The sequence below is a fragment of a genome, unplaced genomic scaffold, assembly GCF_019419815.1.
Source record: "Pyrus x bretschneideri cultivar Hongxiangsu unplaced genomic scaffold, Pyrus_bretschneideri_v1 Contig267, whole genome shotgun sequence".
Lineage (NCBI taxonomy): Eukaryota > Viridiplantae > Streptophyta > Magnoliopsida > Rosales > Rosaceae > Pyrus > Pyrus x bretschneideri.
In genome coordinates, this window is record NW_025999576.1 from 490,240 (window position 1) to 514,928 (window position 24,689).

At 36.0% G+C, this 24,689-nt stretch overlaps 2 protein-coding genes across 6 annotated transcripts; both read left to right on the forward strand.

Moving 5' to 3' along the window:
- The first annotated feature begins 7,696 nt into the window (after positions 1-7,696).
- On the forward strand, positions 7,697-12,633 carry LOC103948777 (ent-kaurenoic acid oxidase 2). 4 transcript variants are annotated; one of them, XM_018647837.2, is made up of 9 exons: positions 7,697-7,954; positions 8,262-8,586; positions 9,478-9,627; positions 9,986-10,237; positions 10,525-10,608; positions 11,040-11,118; positions 11,981-12,087; positions 12,169-12,287; positions 12,381-12,633. In XM_018647837.2, exons 1-9 carry the CDS (start codon positions 7,764-7,766, stop codon positions 12,469-12,471), a joined length of 1,398 nt encoding a protein of 465 aa, XP_018503353.2. In that variant the 5' UTR covers positions 7,697-7,763; the 3' UTR covers positions 12,472-12,633. The 4 variants fall into 4 exon arrangements, with proteins under 4 accessions (XP_018503353.2, XP_048443381.1, XP_009358120.2 ...); XM_009359845.3 differs by having other exon boundaries at positions 7,698-8,008; XM_048587425.1 differs by having other exon boundaries at positions 7,794-7,932.
- Positions 12,634-15,571: 2,938 nt separating this feature from the next.
- On the forward strand, positions 15,572-22,241 carry LOC103948776 (rab GTPase-activating protein 22). Of its 2 annotated transcripts, XM_048587451.1 has the most exons (11): positions 15,573-16,088; positions 16,997-17,092; positions 17,573-17,676; positions 18,161-18,405; positions 18,678-18,800; positions 18,946-19,034; positions 19,302-19,407; positions 19,746-19,843; positions 20,467-20,727; positions 21,671-21,754; positions 21,914-22,241. In XM_048587451.1, the coding sequence occupies exons 1-11, from the start codon at positions 15,999-16,001 to the stop codon at positions 21,929-21,931; spliced, it is 1,314 nt and encodes a 437-aa protein (XP_048443408.1). In that variant the 5' UTR covers positions 15,573-15,998; the 3' UTR covers positions 21,932-22,241. The 2 variants fall into 2 exon arrangements, with proteins under 2 accessions (XP_048443409.1, XP_048443408.1); XM_048587452.1 differs by lacking the exon at positions 21,671-21,754 and having other exon boundaries at positions 15,572-16,088.
- Positions 22,242-24,689: the final 2,448 nt, after the last annotated feature.

The following is a 24,689-nucleotide window of genomic DNA, read 5'->3' on the forward strand; positions in this document are numbered from 1 at the left end:
TTTTTGTTGGATTCATTCCTCCTTGCCCGAATGAGCTTTACTAGGTAGGATCCAGAGGTTAGCTATTCCAGAGTTCCAAGGATGTTGACAAGTTCCTTCTTGGATTCTTAGTGCTCAGCTAGGAAGTCTGTAATTGCTTATCCTTTTACTACCCTCTGAGGTACTTATTGAAAACTAAACTCTGATAGTACTAGGATCCACTTCCTAATTCTTCCAGTTAGCATTGGCTTGGAATCATGTACTTGATCGCATCAGTTTTGGCAATTATATAGATATGGTAAGGCAACATGTAGTGCCTTAATTTGTTGGCAGTGAGTACAAGGCTAAGTATAACTTTTCAATTGGGAGATATCTTATTTCTACCTCGGTAAGGATTCTACTGAGGTAGTATATTGCCAATTTCCCCCCTTTATTATTCTGAGCCAATAAACTCCTTATTGATTTCTCGAATGCTGAGATGTAGAGCTTCAAAGGTTTCCATCTTTGGGGAGGCATGAGCATTAGAGGAAAGACTGGGCAAGTCTTCACTTTATCAAAGGCATCTTGGTGTTGAAGGCCCCACTCAAATTTATCTTGATTCTTCAATCTTAACAAATGAGTCAACGGTTGGATCTTGCCTGTAAGATTAGCAATGAATCTCCTCAAAAAGTTAATCTTTCATAGCAGCCTCTGCAATTGCACTTTGTTAGTGGGGGTAAGTGATTCCATTATAGCCCTAGCCTTGTTCTTGTCCACTTCTACACCTCTTTGATGGACCAGGAACCCTAGAAAGTTACCCAATTTAACCCTAAAGGCACACTTTCTAGGATTCATCTTCAATTTGTGGGTTCTCATTCTTAGCAAAGAATGTTTAAGGTTTTTCAAGTGTTGATCTTCAGTTCTAGACTTCACCACGATGTTATCAATGTATACCTCCATGTTATGCCCGATCAAATCATGAAAAATAGCATTTATTGCCCTTTGGTAAGTAGCACCAGCATTTTTCAACCCGAAGGGCATGACAACGTATTCATAAGCTCCTATATCTCCTGGGCATTAGAATGTTGTCTTATGTATGTCTTCTTTAGCCATTTTTATATGATTATACCCATCATTTCCATCCATGAAAGATAATACTTTGTGTTTTGCAACTGCATCGATGGATAGGTCAGCCATAGACATAGAGTATTCATCCTTGGGAGTTGCTTCATTAATATTTCTATAATCGACACAACATCGAATGACATTAGTTATAGCTTTTAGTACAAGTACAATGTTGGCCAACCACTCTACATATTTTGCATGCCTAATAAAGCCTGCCTTTACTAGCCTCTCAATTTCCTCTTTAACTTTTTCTATTTCTTTTGACATCATCCTTGGTGCTTGCTTTACTGGTCTATACCCCTCTTTAATAGTTATTCTATGCTCTAGTAAATTGGAGTCTAATCCTGGCATTTCTATGTAATGTCATGCAAAACAGTCTTTCAATTCGTGCAAAAAATCAATTATCTTTGCCCAATCTCCGGCTTCCAACAGGCCATTGAGTTGTATTGGCCTTGGATCCTCATCAGTTCCTAAATTAATGGTTTTCAAGGGGTTTTGAACTTCGGGTGCTGGTTTATCGGGCTTTATAGACAAAAATTCTACTGACTTTGGAGCCTCGTGCTTATCCTTCTGCCAATCCAAGTCATATATACAGTATGCAATATGGATAGTTACCTTCATTTCTTCATGTAGATGGCTGCCCGTAGTTCTTCTTCCAAAATTTCCCTTTTTTGGTCATCTTTGGTGCCTGAAGCTTATTCTCCCTACTATGCCATTTCTTGGGCTAAGTTTTCCTTGATCTCTCTTTGTTATGTCCCATAGTCCAACAGTTACTTGATTAAGGACCTGGCTGCTATTACTTGGTCATTTCTCTTTTGGTCTGTCATCATTAGTGTTGGCGGGCAGGGACAATATGAGGCATGTCTCATTTCTCTTGCGTGAGAGAAAGTCTTTGTTCTAAGAGTTTTTGGGCCATCACCTTGGTAGGATGGTCATTCTGATCAGCACCTAGACATTGTAGGATCCCAACATTGGGATTGTAGAAATTAGCTTCAGCAACATTAGGTGTAGGAAGAAATGGTCGTGACTCAACCTCCACTATCTCCCAAAATCCTTGTTCTACACTGGTGAGTTCTTGGTAGACAGCAACTTGTTGGTGCAAGGTAGATGGTACAGACAAACTCTAGTGTATCCAATCCCTTCCCAGTAACACCCCATAAGTAGAGTTATTGTTCACCACAAAAAATGCCAACATAATCTTCTTGGATCCCAAGTTTACTTCTAAAGGCAGTATCCCATGAGTTTTGGTGATGGCCCCTGAAAAACTAACATTGTGAGATCATTAGGTATAAGGTATTCTTCACATCCGCAAAGTCTCTTTATCTATTTAAGTGGTAGCACATTAACTGCTGCCCCCAATCTATCAACACCTTTTTGAAGATAACTCCTTCCAAATGAGCTGTCACATATATGGGCTTTAGATGGTTTGCTAAAACCATATTTGGCTTGTTAAACACCATCTTATCAGAATAAACTCTCTCGATCTTTTTATGTATGATCGCGTAAGTCTACCAAGTTTAATTCCTCTTTACTAACTTTTTTAATGTTTACAAAGGCCATCATTGGCTCTTGTGCCAAATAATTACTGCTGGTTGATTTGGTTCTGCACAGAACATGGATGATAATACATAGGTTATGTTTACATGAACGTTGCTAGGTCCAGATGTTCCTTCCTTCTTTTCCCCAATTTGGCACAAAAACTGATCCATCCATACTTGGGCATCTTTGGTTAACATCAACTCGGGCACTTCCTCTTCTTTTATTGCGTTGAAATCATGCAGCTACCTTGGAGTTCCAAAGGGAACATCCTCCTGTGGTAGTGGAGGCATCCCTCTTTTAGGAGAAATGGTTCCAAAACAAATAGGCTCTGGATTCCAACCTGGTGTATGTACCATCACCATGCTCTCTTGGGCTTTTCTTAATACTATGTACTTCCCTGGATGAGGGTTTAAGGAACATGATCTCCTCGACCTTTATCCTTGTTATTAGCCTTCTTTACTTATTTCTTGCTTCTCAAACTAAGTCGTCTCTCTCCTCCTTAGGTAAACTTCTCGAACTTAACATTTTCAGAAGCTTCTAAAATAGCAAGAATTTTTAGTGGGTTTATATGAGCCTTGTGTTGCATCTGAATCCTTCTTATCATAGATGTCCCAATTTCTTTGACATGTTTTCTGTCTTTGCCCACTATGTACCATTTTCGTCTCAAGCAGGTTGAATTCCCCTTTGTAACTGGTGGTATCGGGCTTATGGTTCTTTCTCGCCTTCCTTGTCTCATGTTGCTGTGGTTGGTTGGCTGGGGAGTCTTAACATCCACCCATCGTGGCAACCTCGTGTCCTTATTTTCTATTTCTTCAAAGGCTTCAAAGTTTCTAAACACTTCAGATAGACCATTTGGCTCTGAATCTCCTCGTAACCTCTGGAACACATTCTTAGTAGTCTCCTTGTTTATTTCAGCAGCCCGAACAATACTCTTGCGGAAGTCCTATTCTTTTATCTTTTTCCTTCTAACCAACTCTCGACCAATGATGCCACCTGATGCTAGTACCTCGAGCTCACACTCACACTGATATTTGCTACACAAAATTACTCATTTGACCATAGGTACTTGGGGCTTGTTTGGCAACCTTCTGACGTTTTCTGTTGGCCTTCCTGCTTCCATTCTTTCTCCTCTTTCATCCAAGGTAACTTTTCCTTTCCTCTTCTCAACCCAATAATTTATCATGTTGATTGAGGCTTCAGGGAATGGATCTATAACAATCATCATGTTGGCTTGGGATTTCTCTAGTAATAATTTTCCTTTGACTATAAGGTATTGGATCCAATATCTGAATTGCACACAATTAGCAATGGAATGATTTAAGGTGTAGTAGACCTTGTAATACTTATTCCCTTTAAGTTTTTTCGGTTTGGGCATCTTCTTGGTGCTATCGTGCAAGATTACTCAGCCTTCACCAAGTCTTCATAGATGTATGTGGCCTTAGATAAATCAAAGGAATATGACTGATACTTTGAAGGCTTCATGGGTACAAAGTCTCCATTGTTCATCACGATCTTCTGGTCTTTAATGGATTGAACCAATCCCTTCACCATTAAAGGTTTGAAATGAGTGGTCATTTCTGCAGCACATAACTTTATCCCCTCTCCCAAGCTGTTATCACTTTCTCTTGCCTCTAGACCTTCAAACTTAAGCTGATGTATTGACACTTTGCATTTATAAAAAAAGGTTAGTTTAGATGAATGCTTCACTTGTTGTTCTTCTTCCAACAACTTCTTATACTTAGCGGCCCCAATCACCAGCTCCTGAAGCTCATTAAACTGCACATCATAGAATTTCTTCCTCAAAGGTAGTCTCAAAGCTTTCTGGGCAATGGCTATGAGTTGGGTATGGTTGATTGGGAACTGGCACCTCATCCTGGTCTTCCTGAATCTCATCATAAAATCCTCCATAGAAGCAAGTTCATATTGCTTTACTTCCACCAAATCATTAATGGTCATTTCAGGTTGCACCCTATAGAATTACTCATGAAAGGCCATCTTCATCTGCCCCTAGTTGGCAATAGAATTAGGGGGTAATAGAAAGTACCATTGAGAAGCCAAGTCTACCAATGAGTTTCCAAACAGTCCAAGTTTGTAGTTAGGGTTGTCCTCGAACGCCACACAGTGATTTGAGAACTTGAAAATGTGATCTCTGGAAGATACATTACAGTCTTCTCCACTGAAAGTCAAGAATGCGGGCATCTTAAAATTGAGAGGGAAATGATTATGCTCATCAATGTACTCAGGATAAAGCTTTTGATATGTTATCCTAAGCATCGGGTAGGCTTGCGATTGAGCATTCCATACCACCATCCTTCTTAATTATGCTAATTCGTTCCTGAGTTTTGGTTAGCCATATTATTGTGTGGGGTATAAGAAGTCTCCCACTTCGGGCTATGATCGATGCTCGAGAAAGCTTCCCTCTATGTGTTTGGTTGTCTCCATTTAGCTTCTATTCTCCCTTATTAGCCAATGGTGGTGGCCTGCAAGGAAGAGGCTTGTTTCTCCCATCGAGTTAGACACAACAATCTTTATTCCTTCCTGCCCAACTTGCCTTCTAACATCTGGTAGAGATTGCAGAGCATCGGGCAAGCCTGTCTCTTAAAAATCTTTTTTTTCTTGCCGACTGGTTTCAGCCTCTTCCTTCCTTTTCCATTTGTTTTTATTTTCTTCAAGTAAAGGAAACAAAAGAATTGCTGGTTCTTTTTCTAGGCTTGCCTCCATGATTCTTTCCCTGGTATAACCATCATTCAGTGTGGAGTACTTTAACTCCAACTTTCTTTGTAGCGTTCATGCTAAGGAACACAACCTGCTAACTTCTCCTCTAGTTTCTAGAGAGATTTTCTCCATACTCCTCAATACTTGCACCATAGTGGCTTGCAAATCTTCATTAGTAACATTTCTACCCGACTTCTCAGAAGAGATCTGGCTCTCTAAGATTCTGGGGCCGCGTAGTGAAGGAAAGTCTTCTGGGTGATCTGTCATGCATGCTTCTGTTGGACAAAGAGGTTGCCCGAAATGCATCTTCCACCTAAACGTCTGATCATTCCTTCATCTTGGCATACAATATCACAAAATAAGTCCCACCGAACATGTCAAAATTAATGTTCGGGCTAGATCTGTCCCTCGCACAACTCCTTTCGAGTCTTGCCTATCGGGCAAGGTTTGCTGCTTAGTGTGCTGCAATATGAGTTTACTATTAGTTTAAATGGTGCCTTTGTGGGGTCTTTGTTAGGCATTGAGGCTCATAATCACAGCTAATATGGATATGAGTGTGCCACTGTCATCTTTGTATAACATATTGTTCTTTTTTTGTTATGAACTGGGTTGATTACTTGCGCCACAAGTTACTTAGACTTCTTGATTCTGTTGGATCGTTACAGATGGGTTAAGTCTGTATAAATTTGTTTTTCTTGCCTTGTAAACAAAGACTTTTACTCATAATATTGTATGTCCAGATAAAGGGAGTTCAGGGCCCTTCCAACCATTTCTTTGATTATAATTAATACTAAAGAAGCAAGGTTAATTGGTTTAGCCAGATTAATCAATAATGAAACTTTGAACGAAAAACAGTTGAAACTGATTTAAAACACAATGGAAGATATTTTTATACAACAAATCTATTTTATGTAAGTACAAACAAAATAGACTCGAGCAAAATTATAACCTTGTCAGGCAAGATTCATCTTCTTGCAACTTCTCCTCTTTGTGTTTTCCAAGGGTTGTAATCTTTGGAGAATGAGATGTAAATCGAGTTTACTAAAGGGATTTGATACTACAATACTGGGGAAAGGTAACAGAGCTTCTAAAACTTGACAAAAGATGGCTTTCTATGATGGATCTATGACTAAAAGGGTAGAGTCTGGAGAAAATGAAGCTTTCTGGTTTCTTGCTTATCTGAGAGTAGAGTTGGATGTCTTTTGATTGATTGGTTGAGTGTCCTTGTCTTTGGTGTCCCCCTTGCTGCTTTTATAGACTTTTTATCCCGACTGTCTAAGCCTTGCCTTTTGGTGATGGCCTCCAGAACATGGTGAGTTACCACTTATTTACCTATTCATGCCCTTGAAAAGTGCTCTTTGTTAGAGGTGAGCTGCCCTCTGATTGTCATTTCTTACATAGGCTTGTTGCCTATTCCTTGGCAAAAAATGATTTTTAATTCTTCCTGGGCTGTCGACTTGTTTAAGCCCAACCCTTCCTTTGCTTTTTGTGTTCTTGGGCCTCCATTCTCACTAAGCCCAGCATTAAATATCCACTCAAACAAATTTTAAGATGTGTTGTTTGATTGGCACCCCATATTTTGTTGATTACACCCCACATGCTAAAAACACCCCACATCTAAAATATCTTAATACACCCCACATTCTTTCCCAAGCTACCCTCACACCCTAAACTCTTCACATACACCCCACATCAAACCCGCATATTCGTCTTCACAAACTTGTTTCCTCCATTTGTCGTTTCAATTTTCATATCAGTAACCTATATAATTCTTTAATTTTTCATTTAGTCGAAATGGGTTTTCATTAAAGTAAAGACAAAAGGACACAAGCCTCACGTAGACCGACTCGAAGGCAAAAGGGTTTAAGTCTTGCAGTTGTATGTATATATATTGAAGTGATGGAGTTTCACATTGAGTTTTCAAACTTTTACGGAAAACTTCTTCATTCTTTTCTGGAAAAATAGTCATATTGCTTATGTGAGAGCGTAGATGTAAATTTTAGGCATGACTCAAAGAAAGAACTTGGGGTGTATTTAGAATCTTCTTTTTAATTTTTAGAACATTTAAGGGCTTAAATAGTCATTTTATGAGCAATTTAATATTAAATTATTATGTGGAGTGTAGTCAACAAAATATGGAATGTTAATAAATAAAACATTTTAAAGATTTTTTTGTTCTTTCTACCAAAATATGTGAAAATGCTGTCATGGGGAGCCCAGATTTTGACGCATCCGAGTTGCCATCTCAACTCTCTTCCCAAACACTCACAAGATTTTTGGCGCATAGCAAGATGCCAAGATGGTATACCTAATGCATTATTTTAATCCAATCTAACAGATCAGGGATAAGTTGTTAAAGATAAACCGACTTTTTTTGGTCAAAAGATAAACCGACTAGTGTTGCAGTGTTTGTTTGTTCCAAAAGCATGGAAATTTCTGAAGGAGTATGGCCGGCTGTGGTTTTGGGAGGTTTGCCACTGTTGGGGTTGCTCTTCTGGTGGTGGAATGAGCTCTGGTATGTGCTTCCTCTCAAACTACAACGTTCAGCTACTGGTGCCAAACTTCCGCCCGGTCATATGGGATTTCCATTTATTGGTGAACTGCTCACCTTCCTTTGGTACTTCAAATTTCTTTGTCGTCCAGATGAATTTATCAATGCTAAACGGGCTAAGTATGCTTTTATTTTCTTTAATGTTCTTCAAATTTCTACTTATAGCATGAGGCTCGTTCTTTTGGTCATCAGGTGAGATGATGGATTTATGAACACTCAACTTTAGATTCCATATTTATTAAGAGTTAAGATTAAACCAATCTCTTGATATCAAATTCAAAGATGAGTGATCATACATTCTTTTGTCACCAGGTAACCTAAAGAACAATTTTTGAAAGTTGAATATATATTGAAATATTAACTTATGGATCAGGTATGGTGATGGAGTAGGAATGTATAGAACACACCTGTTTGGATCACCATCCATCATAACATGCTTTCCGGCGGTCAACAAATTTGTATTCCAATCATCGGATATCTTCACCCTAGTTTGGCCAAGTAATGATCTTCTGGGTCACAAATCGTTGTTTGCCGTTCATGGAAAGTCCCATGAACGACTGAAAAGCTACATCACGAAAGTAATCAATCAGCCCGACGCTCTCCGAGGCATTGCTCTCCTTGTCCAACCCCACATGATTGCTTCACTTGAATCATGGACTCAAAAGGGTAGAATTAATGCATATGATGAGGTTAAGAAGGTAAGATATCAAGCATATATTAACTTTGCTTCAAAGGAGAAGGGGAAAGAAATAAAGAACCCCAAAGTTCTTCAAATTGCTCAAGGCTTAGGGAAATTTGGAAAAAAAAAAAAAAATCAGAGGGACAACAAGACTTTTGCCCTTCTTTTCAAAATTCTTAAAAACTTTATCCTTAATTTTTTTTTTTTCAGGTAAAAGACCTAACTGTCCCTTTTGTTTTAACTGCATTCAACTCTTTGTTTACCTAAATCTCATTGCCAGTAAGAAGTTCATCTTGACACTCCTTGAGTTGATCTCGAGTGCTTGTCATCTTTCTTCTCTCGAGTGTTATATGCATGTTTGATGCGGCAGTTTTACTGATGTGTGGTAATTGGAGTTATACGATTATAATTGTTGCTAGCTAGGGGTTGATCTCGTTGCATATAAGTGACATTTGCTGTAAAATATATGGTGAAATACAACAAGACATCATGATCACAAATTTAATAAACCAAAATTACATGAATTAAATACAATTAACTTATATATAGAAGAAGAGTCGGCATATGGTCAAGAATGTCTTAAACTCTCAACAATTATATGGTTTAGAATTGGAATATGGCGTATACTGTGATAGCATGAACAATTCTTATATGGTTACTACAATATCTCTCAATAAAGCCTATTATTAAAATGAAAAATACTCAAAATCACAATTGTATATTTTATATCCTACCATAATAAGTATTTCAAATATGATTCCGTAATAGATTAATCAAAATTAAGACTATTATTTTATTTATATTGGGGCTGCAATATCACTTGAATATCAAATCACTTAAATAATAAGTTAATTGAATCAAGTAATTTAGTTGACAAGTCATCGATACTCACAATATTTTTTACTTGCAGATGACTTTGGAAAATATTGGAAAGTTGTTCTTAAGTTTGGAGGCGGGACCTCTCCTAGATACCATTGATAGGTTGTTTGGTGGATTGACTGATGGACTTAGGGCTCAACCATTTAACATTCCTGGATCTGCTTTTCACCATGCTCTTCAGGTTCCAGTTTTAATTTCACCAAAAATAAAAATATAATGTCCGTTCATTTTTCTATAATCTACCGGAAAAGGTTTAATTAAGAACACTATTTCTGTGTTCCTCATTTCACCTCTTGCACTTTCTTTTGGGAGATTATATTCATACATCCCAAATTATTTCTCTCATATTTTTTTAATTTTTTAATATTTTAATATTTTCTACACATCACTAACACTTGAGTGAGAGAAGTAATTTGGGATATGTGAATATAATCTCTCTGTTTTTTTCCTAGAGGTGGGCATAATGTCAAATGGGAGTGTGGAAATCACTTCTCGTTAATATATTCATTTACGTGTGAATGTGAATGAATATTGTGCAGTGTAGGAAGAAGCTCGAGGCCATTTTCGGCAGGGAGCTGGAAAAGAAAAAAACCCAGAAAAAAGGGTTGACAAATGACCTGATGGATGGACTAATGCAAATTAAAGATGACAAAGGTGATAAATTAAGTGACCAAGAGGTGATCGATAACATTGTGAGCCTTGTTGTTGGCGGATATGCATCTACTTCCCTTGCATCAATGTGGGCTATATATTGTCTTGCCAAATACCCTAATGTCCTTGAAAAGCTTCGGGTATGTATGATCAATATCCATTATATATATATATATATATATATATTTGTCAAAGCATGAGGTATCTCACACCTTGAAGGGTATGACTAATCTCTAGTGGGAGGCATTTCCACTCACTCTGACCCATAGTCAAATGACATACATTCTCCCAAAGCTAAGTATTCAGTATATCAATCTAATAAATGTACAACACCAAAAATAGATCAAGTAAGTAATAATGTTCATTTTCTTTTACGGTTATCTTGCTGATGAGGTTGCTCATATGTGGAACTATATTATATGTACAGGATGAGAATTTAGCTATAAGTCGGAACAAGACGGGAGACTTGATTACGAGTGAAGATGTTTCTAAAATGAAATACACAAACATGGTATTATCTGTGAATTTAAGTACAAATTCTACCCGGAGTTCATCTCCTTAATTATCAACCCGCTAGTGATTAGCATATTCTTACCGTATGAATATCATTGTTCGTATATATTGGGAATTCATTTTCTTATTTTCTTTATCGCCATTAAAAGGGCATTCGTGATAATCAAGTCAACTGAAGATTGTTTAGTCATCTAAAAGTATTCTACAAATTAATGTTTTTGGTAAGAAATAACATTCTTGAGATGTATAGATGACTAAACGATCTTCAAATTGATTTGTTTTTTTTTTTACATAAATGATCTTTAGGTGATTAAGAAAAAGAACGAAGAAATGAGCCCGGGGATGCATGCAACTATTTTCCAATATTTTTCATGAACAGAGTTAGCAATAATAATTGTTAGAGGAATTAACCAGAAGACAAACTTACAGGTGGTAGAAGAAACAATAAGAATGGCTAACTCTGCAGCATGTATCTTCCGATTAGCTACCAAGGAGGCTGAATATAAAGGTACGATCACTTATAGATAAAAAGAAAAAGAGAAAAAGGTTCGAGTAGTTGCTTTTTGCTTTTCTTTATTTATTTTTTTTAGAGAACGAGTTGTTGCTTTTTAGTCTAAGCCTTGCACTCTCTGTCTTTCACGCACACCTAGCTGACCGATCTAGAAAGCACAAAACAAAAGAACTGAAAACTGTTCAGGAGGCTATATTTTAAATCATTTTTGTAGATCATATGATGCGGGAGTTGATGGTTGAGCTCTTTTTTTTTAATGATTTGAAGAATGAGTCAAACCATCAACTGCTACATCGATCACGTGGTTTACAAAAGATGGACCACATGATGCGGCGGTTAAGGGACGGTCTCTTTTTTTAAGGATTTAAAGGACTCCAATCATCAACCGTTATATCACGTGGTCTACCAAAATGGTCTAAAAATTTGGTCTATCTAACATTATCCAAAGAAAAATGGAGAAAGAAAATAAGGAAAATAAAGAGCACACCAAGAAGGGATCAACAATCAAAAAGTCTCGATGCAATTAATAGGGTAACCACTTAAAATAAGTCGTATTTTATTTTGTAAGATTTCGGACGTGAAACCTTACATTCTTGGACAAGTGTTTAACAAACTTCCCTATACGTTCATAAAACAGCCGCACACCAGAATAGCATGGCAATTAATATTGCTTTCTAAATTCCACAAAAAATTGCCTATAAACGGACATGCAAAATATGCAACTAACAAACATTATGTTAACTTTAACAATTGTTGCTGCAATGCCCTTTCGATCTAACCATATTGAAGTCAAACTGGATGCATGGTGATGAAGTTTTGGAATTCCTGTAATTCTAATCAAGTTTGTAAATTCCTGCAGGTTATAAAATACCTAAGGGTTGGAATGTGATTCTTTGGGTTCGGTATATCCACACAGATCCAAATAACTTTGATGACCCTATGATCTTTAACCCAGATAGATGGAATGTAAGCATAATTACTGAAACAAATGCAAATTAATTAAAAATAGTTTGTGCATAATCAGTGCACTTTCACTCCTTTAATTAGGAACCAGCAAAGCCTGGAACATTCCAAGTTTTTGGTGGCGGAACAAGAATATGTGCAGGCAACATGCTTGCTAGGATGGAGCTTGCAATCTTGTTACATCATTTGTCAACAAAATACAAGTAAGGAACGCAACCCATAGCAGCTAGCTAGTTTTACTGATTAATATAATGTATGCTTTCAAATTTTAACACAATTTTGTACGTGAATGTCAGGTGGGAATTGCGCAATCCAAATGCCGAAGTGGTGTATCTTTCTTTTCCAAAGCCAGCTGACGGGGTTGATATCATGTTCAGCAAAATTTAAGCATTCTCGTCGATCTTCACATAGTTCCAGTCTCAATAAAGTTTGAACCAAGAAAGTAGTGATCAGTTGTAAACGCTTTTTATGTTTTGGTCGTGAATTGTGTCGCACAAAGTTATGTATGTGGTTTATCTCTTAAATTTCAATATGAAAGTACTTGCACTACAAAAAAAAAACCACTTGCAGGATGAAATATATTTGTCCCCTAAAGTAGCAGTTCGTCGTGTAATATGCACGGTGACGGGCATCCGTCGGTTAAGGGTCACCATGCAAAACTTGTCGTTAGAATTTTTTAATTGATGAATCCCAAACTTCGTCAGGCAAGTAAAATTTTTCTGACGACACCGTCGACGAACAGTTTGTCAGATAAGTCGGTGTTGACCAAAGTAACCCGACGAAAATGTTTTCTTAGACAAAACTTAAATTTTTATTGAAAAATTAAACCTTAAAATTTCTCGACAAATATTTCGTCAGGCAAGATTCATAATTAAAAAAAAAATTGAAATTTAAAATCTTAACCCCAACGAATGATTTCGTGGTAAAATTTAATTAAAAATAACGATTTATTTAATATTAAAACAAATCAAAGGTATATTTAAATTTAATAAACTAAATCTTATTATATTAAAATCAAAATATTAAACAAATTTATTTCAATAACAAAAACATAATGTTTGCACAATTATATTGAAACTTAAAAAGTAAATTTATTCTGAATGGAAAACTGGTTCACTCGCCCATTAACCCGAACGGCATCCATTTTTTGAATTTATAAATCCTGAAAATTACCGCATAGCCATTGTCACTCGTCCATCCTATGCTCAAATTCAGGAGGCGGATGGGTAAGAGCTTCCTCATGACCTTCAAAAGTCCTGTAGTGGTTGCATAGCTTGTACTTCCACTCCATGAACCGATCATTCCACAGACGGTTTATGTAGGCCGTCGTACCTGGTCTTCCACGCCAATCTCGAAATTGATCTAAACTAGACAAAAAGGAAGTATTAGGTATAAAAATACATTAAGTAATTATCTAGAGTAATTAAAAATATTAAATAAAAAAATAACAAATTTACCGAGAGATCTGCCATCAGCCCTACTTCGCTTCAGGGGAGATGTTCTTCCATCTATCAATAGTCATAGGGCACCTTGCTCGGATGATGACTCCTATCTCGTGAGCCAATATTGAATGAACACGGAGGTCCTACGCATGCTTATATCTTGGGTCGTGTGCTGCCCTCACTCTTACTCCAAGATTAATGCTAATGCTAAAATTGTAAGCAATTTCTAAAAATTCTAATATTTTTAGAATCAAATCAAACCGTACCCATTCTCATATCACCCATCCCTAAACCGGACCGCCCTCTTTCTTGATCCCCTCAAAATCAAATCATTCCCCCACCACCCAAACCCTTCCCTCACCAACTCTCCAATTTTTTCCAACCCAAATTCTCATAAAAATTAAATTACAAATTCAAAATAATTGAGGATAGATGTCAGACCTTTGTGAGAGTTTGAGAGTTGAATAGATGTTGAAATAGATGGCAAGTGTGAGAGTTCGAGGGAGGGGAAACGATTTTGAGTGGGGTGGGGGGCATTTTGGAGAGAAAAGAGAGAATAAACTGATGCATGAAGAAGAAGGGGTCTTTGCCTAATATAAAACGTCAGGGCTTTGCCCGATGAACCATTTTGTCGAGCAAGTGTCTTAAATTTAAAACAAACGGTAGAATGTTAATTTTTCCGACGAACACTTGTTTTAGAAGAAAAAAAAGGGCCAAAATTTTGGCCAAATAAATTGTGGAAAAAGCACTTCGGCCAATGAGTTTTTGGTCAGTCAATTGGGCACACCCAAAATTTGGTGGGAAATTCGATTTTTAAGAAAAAAATCGGGGGATATTTTTCACATTGCTCAATAAATTTTAGGTTTGGCCTAACGAAATTTATACTTTGCCCTATGAAATTACCTTTTTCCATCGGGCAAGTAATAAAATTAAAAAATATCTCCGAAGTTTGAAATTTTTTTGGGAACAATTCAACGATAACCGAGTTTGATGATTAGGTATATTCAATGTGGGTTTGAACTCTCAAATAGCGTCTTTATAAAAAAACAATAGAAATCAAAAGTGATATATCTGTTATATCGTTATGCTAAGTTTGTAACTTTCCAACCTTTTGAACCAATTCCTACTCCCTCCACGTTAGTTTTGATAATGTTTTACGTATGCATTCTTGTACTATATTGAAACAATTTTGACAATTGGATCGTGGAAAATAATTTCGTAGAATTCGTATCCCCACAATGCAATCATTTTGTGAAAACCATTATTGTAAGCTTTTTAATTCATGATCCGTTCGGTTCACATGACAACAACATTTGAAGTTTCGCACAATGGGTCTTTTAACCCTTAATCTATGAATCGAGACTTGCAAAATAAACGGTTCGGATCGTTGAAGTTCGATTTAAAGTGAATTCCACAACTCATCTCCGTTTTAAAAAATAGAGATCTATTCCCTTAAAAGGCTTGTTTAACTATTATACAATTCTAAATTTGTATAAAATGATATAGTATTTGAGTCAATTCACACAAATTGACCCACTTCACTTATTGAGGCATATTCTTTGCCCTTCCATTTCCTGTGTCCTCCTGTTTTGTGTGGTCACGATTAAGCTACGTCAATATTTTATATTACTATTCATTTTTGTCTTATTATCTCTATAAAAAAAATAATATAAAATGTTAACGTAACTTAACTGTGACCACACAAAACAAGAAGGCACAAAAAATAAAAGGACAAAGAATCTACCTCCTTCTATGTAAACCGTGGAAATCACTCAACTTCTCAACCATCCACCAAAAAAATATAAAAAAAAATAAAAAAAATAAAAAAACCAATAAAAAATATCCCACAAAACAGTAAATTTTTTAACCGCAGAGAAAAAGGAGACCCAAGTACAGGTAATTTATTTCAGGATTAAAATGTAAGGTAATTACATGCGTAATAAATAGATGTCGATGAAATTGAGACAGTGAAAGTGAGTGCAAAGCAAAGGAAAACAGAGGAGGTTAAAAACAAAAGTAAAAAGTTAATAAATATTTGTGTGGGGTTTTCTCAGGTGTGGTGGTGTGCGATGGCAGCCGTCCCGTCACGACTTTGACAGCGTATTTACCGCGACAATCATCATCGTCGTCAACAACCACACCCCCACACCAGCTAATTTTACACAGAAAAAAAGATAAGATGGTACCCAAAAAGGCAATAAAGAAAAACAGAGCATTTTTTGGTCGGGTTTTGAACTTTTTAGTGTAGCTGGAGCTTCATTGGGCACTCCAACCACCTCATCTGGGTCCCCTTAAACCTTGATCCAAAAGGGTGTGCAGAAGTTTAATTTTTCTGGGGTTTGATAGATTTTTTCTGGGCTTTGGTTGATTTTTTTAGAAGGGGTGGGTGTTCTGAGTGCTGGTTGAGGGCCATTTTTGTTGGTTTGGGGAAATTGCTTTTGTGTTTTTGTGAAAGTGCTTTGGGGGATTGGAATGTGGAGGGACGCCGGAATTCCTGCTGATTCTTTCTATGAAGTCCGCCCTGAGTGTACAGATGTGCCCAAAACCCGCTTCAAGATCAAGGTTTCTCCATCTGTTCTTTGTTTGAATGTTGGAATTGGATATAAAGATTGATTTTTTGGGTATCCATTATCTTAATTTTGATCTGTTTCCCATTTGAAAACTAAGATTTTGCCTAATGCATCAGATTTGATAATTGGTGGTGATTAATTCTGGTTAAGATCATGAATTGTGTTCATATGGATCACAAAATATTGTGCATTTTCCAATTTTATAGAATTTTTGGAAGGAAGAATGTTGGGGACAGTGTTAATGTTAACATTAATTGGTCAGCTTGTTGAATTTTGCAAGGAGAATGTAGGATAGATATAGGATTATTCGGGTGATAAAAATTGGAGTTATCAGGATCTTGTTGGTTCTCAATATGGATCCGAGAGTCAATATGCTCCTACTCGGTAACGCCTACCCAATATGTTGGGGATGGTCTGGTGTTGTTATGCACAACTTTAAAGAAATTCTGAATGCATAAACGCTTACGTGCACGAACATGAAATTGATAAATTGTGAGCATTTAAGGGAAATATAGCTATATTTGCACAAAAATTTTCCTCAAACTCCAGCATGTCAGAATCTTTTGTTTGAAATTTTTCTGAAGTTTGGACATTTTTATCTCTTTCTCCTTCTCCATATATCAAGATATGTTTGTAATGCTAATTTTTGCTGGATCACCAAAGAACTATGGATCGGAACATTGATCTAGATTATGGTTCATGGGGGTTAGCTCTTATAAGAATATGAGTTGATTATATTAAGGCTTGTAAACATTGAGAAACTGATAAAGATTCATTGTGTATTCTATAAAATATGTTTGCATTTTGCAATTATCTTATTACTTCATAATGATTTCAATGTCTCATTACCATGATGTGCTTCTTCCAATTTCCACGCCTTATTTCTATTTGCTCATGCAGGCAGGTAAAACTCTTAGTGTAAGGAAATGGCAGGCTGCATTTAGTCCTGAAGGCCAACTGGATATCGGCAAGACTTTAAGTCGAATTTATCGCGGGGTGAGTGAATCTTCATAATTCATAGCTGCGCCACTTAGTATGCTAGAATTTTCGTTATATTTATAAAAATCAGTTTTTCATTCTGTGTAGCTATCAGAGTGTCTCGACAATCCTATCAATACTCGTCTTTATGGAATCACTTTTTTCTGTTTTTGTTGTTGTTGTTTTTTTATTGTAAAATCAAATGAAAAGCCTACCCTTAGCCTGCTTACATGATAGGAAATATCTATGAAATCAGAGCCATCAGTTTAGTGAAAAAATCAGATTAACTATTATTTAATTTTATTTAAGTAGTACTTGCGCACGAAATAACATAGATGCTTTATTGTTTGACCTTCCAGCTGTTATTAGCCTGGTACTAGTTCTTCATTTTGTGGATATCTTTAACTTATTCTTTTAAATAGTTTTCCTCATGAAATAATCAATTTGCAAGGCTAGTAGTCAGCTTCAATCCATAATTATATTATATTTGGCAATCAGGGAATTCATCCATCAATTAGAGGAGAAGTTTGGGAATTTCTACTAGGTTGTTATGATCCTAAGAGCACATTTGATGAAAGAGAGCAGATTCGGCAAAGTCGAAGGTATATCTTGTTTCCTGCCTTGGGTTACTTGAAATTTATTTATTCACTTGCCTTTTTTCTTTCTCTTTATCTAATGAAGTTTCTCCTGGTGGTAGTACACTTGCAAATGATGAGAACAGTCTAAGGAGAAATTTATTTCTGGTTCATGTATCTTTTATTACTGCAGTCCGTTATGTTTTGTAATTCAAAGATGACCTTTTGGGAAAGGAATGGTCAATACCATGAGTTGAGTTTTATAACTTGCGATGTACATGAGTAAATAAATTTAGTTGACAGCAATGTCGAAACTTGCTAGCAAAAGACTAAGGGTTTCCTCCTCATACGATAGTGATCCAGACTCCAGCATCTCTATTTTGTGTGGGCTGTGTATATTCCAAACATACAGGCTCTACATAATGTTATCTTGTCAGATTCCAACATGTTATGCTTCACCTGTCCCGTTATGCGGTTTTATTTATTAAGTATCATGCTTTGTCATTTTCAGAGTGCAATATGCTAGGTGGAAGGAAGATTGCCGCCAAATGTTTCCTGTTGTTGGGAGTGGTAGGTTTATGACTGCCCCCGTAATCACTGAAGATGGTCAGCCCATTCAGGATCCCATAGTACTTTCACAAATAAATCCAGACAAGGGTTCTCAGGATAATGGTTCAAGCACAAATCGTAATAATGCTATGGAACCAGTAACTGACAAAAAAGTAATCCAGTGGATGCTTACTCTACACCAAATAGGTTTGTGATATATTTATATGTGTTCATATTTTAATATGCATCCTATGGTTATTTTGGAGGAACATGTTTTTCTTATGGTCCGGCATTTTTTCTTTTTGTTGTTGGATGTACAACTCAGACTTTTTTATTGTTCAATTCTCTGTTTTCATCACGTCTTTACATAACCTACCTGCAAGATGTGAAAAGTACTGAACATGATGGATTGCAGAATTTTTCATGTTTTATCTTGATAGGGTAGATAACTTTTCTGTTTGTCTTTATTTGTATGCCAGGTCTTGATGTGGTTCGTACTGACAGGACACTAGTATTTTACGAGAAGCAAGAGAACTTATCAAAACTTTGGGATATTCTAGCTGTTTATGCCTGGATAGATACAGATGTCGGCTATTGTCAAGGTTGGTAACATAAGAGTGATCATTTTAGTACTGATTGCATCCCTTCCCTACACTTTGGGAAGGGACAATATTTTCATATTTGATTTTTTCAAACGAAAAAGAAAATTATGTTTCTAAACTCCGCAATTCATGACACGATGATCAGGAATGAGTGATCTTTGCTCCCCCATGATTATCCTTCTAGATGATGAAGCAGATGCATTTTGGTGCTTTGAACGATTGATGCGCAGACTGGTAAAACTTTGAGCTAAATATTTGACTTTGTTTTTCATTCTGGTGTTGCATCAAATCAATGCCTATCATGTGTGTCTAAAAACTAGGGTTGCTAAGCTCTTCTTTCCAGAAATTAACAGAGGAGATGTGCAATCTTAAATTGCTACAATTTTTTTTTTTTTTTTTCATTTGAAGTTACGTGCTGTTTCTATAAAGCTACAAAGTTATTTGTTGACGGTTAATTTGGTTTCCAGTTTCTTATGACTTGTTCTTATTTGAAATTTAAAGCGAGGAAATTTCAGATGTACCGATAGCTCTGTTGGGGTGGAGGTGCAACTAAGTAATCTGGCTTCAATTACTCAAGTCATTGATCCAAAACTTCATGAGCACTTAGGTATTGTCTTTTTAATTTGCTGTTTACAATTTATGTCCATTTACTTGTCAAACATCGAGAAAATATATGTTTCCTTATCAAAAAATTTGGGGACATCATATGTGATTTTCATCATATTTAATTATTCATAATCTTCTTCTCAGAAATGATCATGAAAATTCATGTTCGCCAACCGTTTGGAAGATATTTGATACATTTATTTAAGGAAAAAAAATGTCACGTTTATTAGGATTTGAATATCAAATTAGCTATGTTTGTGTCATGTTTCTCTTACATCGCTCAACATATTGCTCAAAAATGAGGGAGATAGTAACAGATATACTTAATTCGGAGTGCAGAGACACTAGGTGGAGGTGACTATTTATTTGCTTTCCGGATGCTTATGGTTTTGTTCCGTCGAGAATTCTCTTTTTGTGATTCTTTATACCTTTGGGAGGTGAGAATAAGTTACTGTTAGTAACTTTTTGATATTTTTCTATTCTCCCTTTTGGATTTTTTTATTATATCTAATAATTGCATGTATAAATACTTTTATTGAATCCTTGAAACTATTTCTGAAAAACCACTTCATTCTTTCCGAAGTAATCAAAATTTTCTCCATAATTCCACTTATATATAGTTCCTTGAATTTTAATATATGCAGAATTTTTGTATTAGACCTTATTTCTTCCAACTAAAAATTGGCAAGCTAATACTTACTTGACAAGTACTTTTTGAACATAGGTTTTAAGAACTATCACACGCATTTGATATTAAGGACCAATACCCCAGATCATTTGTTTGTGTAATTGGGATATATGTGTTCCTGATTGAATAGTATCTATGCACTTCTTCTCTATAATAAAGAAAGGGCGTCCTGCACAGTAAATTTCTATAGCTACATAGATATCGCTTTTTCTTTTTCGTTTTTTGGCCAAATATATCCTTGTTCTTCGTGTGTATGTATATATGGTTATGTATATTTTTATAATAACTATAGCACATTTCTTATGCTGCATCCCGAACTTAAAAGAACTTTACTTATACTGGTAAGAATTTATCTCATTTAAACTTTGACAGATGATGTGGGCCCTTGAATACGACCCTGACTTGTTCAGTGTGTACGAAGAATCTGATATTGATAGTGGGAAGGCCGAGGGGTCTAAAGGCAAACCAAAGTCAACACGTCAGTGTGGGAAGTATGAGAGGGAAAACATGAAAAGTGGAGCAAAGAATTCAGAAGCACCGCTCCCAATTTCTATTTTCCTTGTTGCCAGTGTCCTGAAAGATAAGAGCTCAAAGCTACTTACTGAAGCTCGGGGTCTGGATGATGTTGTTAAGGTTAGCATTATCAGTTGACGATTTGCAATTCTTAGAACTGATCGACTGTCAGATTATATTGAGAATGATATTACATGACTTAAGCAGAAAACATGTCCATGTGGGGACAGCCTAGTGATAAAGTCATCTAAAACAATAAACAAGAATTACTAATAGTAAGAAGCCGCTGGCCTTGGCCAAACTAGGGTCCAGGATGCTGGGTGGATTTGGGATATATAGTAATTTACTCTGAAATGTGAAATGAAGTAAGAGAAAAATAGGAATCGGAGACTAGAGCAGCGACATTTATCAGCCAACCCTATTAAATCTTTCCTTGAAAAGGTGGATTTCAGCTACAGTAGTCAAACATGGTTCTGAGAAGATTATGTTGCTATCGTTTTGTTCATTTACAAATGATTACATATAAATTCTAAAAGCCAAATGAAACTTTTCCAATGTTGTTATCTTAGGTTTCCAATTTTGTCCGTGTAGTTTTACAGCTTACATTAGGTTGCAATCAAGATCAGAACCCTTAAAAATGATCACATCTTCATGTTGTTTTGTAAGGGATTGGACCATGAATTTGACATGGTTTTACCTTAACGGTTCTTAAAAATTTCAAATGCGTTGTCTAATCCCTTAAAAGAAAACATTAAAAGTGATCATTTTAAGGATTTTTGGCTTGATTGCAACCTAATGTTAACTACGAGGATGTAGTTAGGAGTTTTTCCGACAAAATTGGAAGCCCTAGCAAACTGCCTGGACCAAAATTGTGTATAGGCCATTTCTAACGCCCTAAGGGAGAAGTTCAAAATAATTCTCTAGAGTCATTAGGGACTGGTGAAGAATCTTTGATCCGTTTGATAAACAAATACTCAAGAGCTATCAATTTTTCATTCGAGTGAGTTGGATCTTAATTTTTCTACAACTCTCACCCGTTTACCTCACTTATTCTCTCCACCAGATATTGAATGACATAACTGGAAATTTAGATGCCAAAAAAGCTTGCACTGGGGCATTGAAACTCCACAAGAAATATCTAAAAAAGGTACTTCAATTTATTTTGGAGCAGTGTAGTATACAATGTTGCTATTCAATTTTCATATCTATATTTGTGCATTTCTTGTGCGTGTGCGTGCGCTCATGTCAAATGTTCTTATATTAATCACTCAAAGTTGCAACATCATTTGTTGATTTGTTACTGCAGGCGCCCAAGAAGACATAGCATCACTTTACACACGATTTATTGGCCACCCGAAAGAAGTAAGACGATGTTGCTTACGTTGTTTTTTACCTGATTTGGCAAGAGATTATAATTTACTCGCACATGATCTTGGCTTAGAGTTGAGAGAGGCTGCACGGTTGGTCCACTGTGCAAAATATTCCCAATAGAAATTGTTGTCTGTGAGATTAGTCCAAATTAATTGTACATTACAAACATTCTTTATAGGCCTATATTTTTGTACAACCATAACGGAGGCTTATATTTTGTATAACGATACGTTGTTCGTAATGATATTATGAGGGTTGGAAAATGCTGAAGCTTGTGCAGTGCTCCAAGCCTAAGACATGAAATTAACTTGCAGTTTTCTTTCTGAAAATGTCTTCTTGTATTTCCTTCCTCCCATAACCATATGCAGTTAGTGCAGGCACTTAATTTTTTTTTCATTCGGTAATTATATTGGGAAAAGATGTGGGTAGTTCTCATAGTGTGTCTGTCTTTAGAAAGAAGTGAATATGCAATAGGTATAACCTACACAAAAGTTCATCGCAACATAAACACAACAAAAGAATTAGAAATGAAAAGACTGGCCACAAGTTCGCAAATTTAGGGCTCGTTTGGGATTGTTTAAATAAGAAACAGTTATGTTCATATGCTTTTTTGCTCGGAATACTATCATTATAAATATGTAGAAGTTTTCTTTTTGTTGAAAATCCAAGTGTTTTCTGGAAGCATGTCTACAACCCAAAAAAGCACGTTTAAGTTTTTCGGCCAAAGGTAATTAAAATCATTTTTTTGTTATCATAACGTATTCTAGCCTTTTCAGAAACAATCCCAATACATGCCCTATTTTGTGAAGGCAAACTTCTATAGAAATGCAAGGGAGGATAGGTTTCAAGAGTGCAAGATATGACCTTTATTTTTTATTTTTTTATAATAAGTGAGCATTTAACAAGTTAAATAATAGGCCAGGTACTTATTCAAACTGAGTCTTGTCACTTATCTTTTATCGTTGTATAAATAGTCATTCATTACATAATCACGTGATATTATTTTATTATACAAAAGTTATATAAAGATCATTTCTAAAAAACTTTTTAACTTCGAAATTGTTTAGCCATGATGAATGAATTGATGATTCATTATGAGGGTGTTATTTGTTACCTAGATTTATTCGATATATATAAATGATCAAACGGTCTCCAAACTTAATGAACTTTCTAGAGATAAGATTTAAATGACAAAGAAAATGAAAATTTTCAATTATAATGCTTGTACTGTAAAATGTTGTCATGTCGTCATGTAAGAGAAATGGTTTCTTAAATGGGAAAGAGATCCTCTTCGGATCAAGTGATTCGGATCATTGAAATTTAATCTAACGGCAAGGAACCTCTGTTTTTAGTCGTTGGATTAAATTTCAAGGGCCACGATCACTTGATCCGATGACCCTGGGAGAAGAGATCCGGAAAGGATTTTTTTCCTCTTGCATGAATGATCCACACTGACTAAACCTACTCTAGTATAGGCAATATGAACCATGCTGACTAAACCTACTTTCAAAAGTCTGGATAGTTTGTGTCGGTAAAGGTTGTGTTCTTTCTTTTTCATTTCTTATCATCCTTCTTCATCCCTCGTTTCCGAATATACGTTTTTCATATTACAAGCATAAAAAATAAAAATAAGAAACGTAATAGTTATCAAACGGACTTTTAGATTGTTGTATATTGAGAGGAGGCATGGATAAATTCCAGTTCTGGTATAGTCCCATATTAACTTATCATAAACAAAGGAAAGAAGGACCACTGGAGAATTTGATGTTAGCTTAAATGTGTAGCATAGTCTTTACTAGTACTGCGGTTTAGTAGTATTTCTCTTTACTTGTAAATATAAAGTTAGATGTACAACTCCAACGAATGACAAGTTCGATATTTATTTATGGTTGACCCGTTATTTGACTAGCCCACATCTAACCCACATCTCTTCCTCCAATATAGTTGTGTTAAAAAAGAAAGAAAAAAAAATGGTATATAGTTATTTCTAGTTGTACACAACATTCAATAAGGAACTCTAGGAGGAGCTTCTCATCCCAGGTAACAACATCATAATAGTTTAGAGAATGTTTTGCTTATGTATGAGCCACATTATTACAACTTCTAGGAAATTATAAATTGAAATCTTACGAAACAGATCCATGCACCCCTTAATTAACTTCCTCAAAGAGGTTACCATCAGAGGCAGGATCTTTCTGCTCTTACAGATAGAGCATCTGGTTAGGAAAAACCAGCATCTAATGACAGTTTCAATTCGAAGTAAAATGCTCGAATTCTGCATGTTTCGGGGAAGTGGTATTGCAGAGGGGAACTTGCCGCCACCAATATCGAGTTTGAAAATGCCACGATGAGGGGGAGACCAACCCGAAAGAACTCCTCAAACAAGCTGCCATCTTAATTTCTCTACCAGGACATTAACAAGTTAAACACCATTTTCATGAACTAATTAGATTAGTGCCAAATCCTTAAAAGTGGATTTGTACTATACTAATTAATGACCATAGTCCTATGATACAAATTTAGGTTCATCATCCTTTCCACAGACCAGCTAATCGAGATGATCATTTAGCGATTGAATTATTATTATGATTATTTCAGTGTTCATTGGAAATTAACACACGTGTTCATCTATATGTGTGTGTGTGTGTGTGTGTGTATCAATCTGGCTTGTCTTAAAAATCGATGTTTGTATTGTAATATGTTATCTTGAA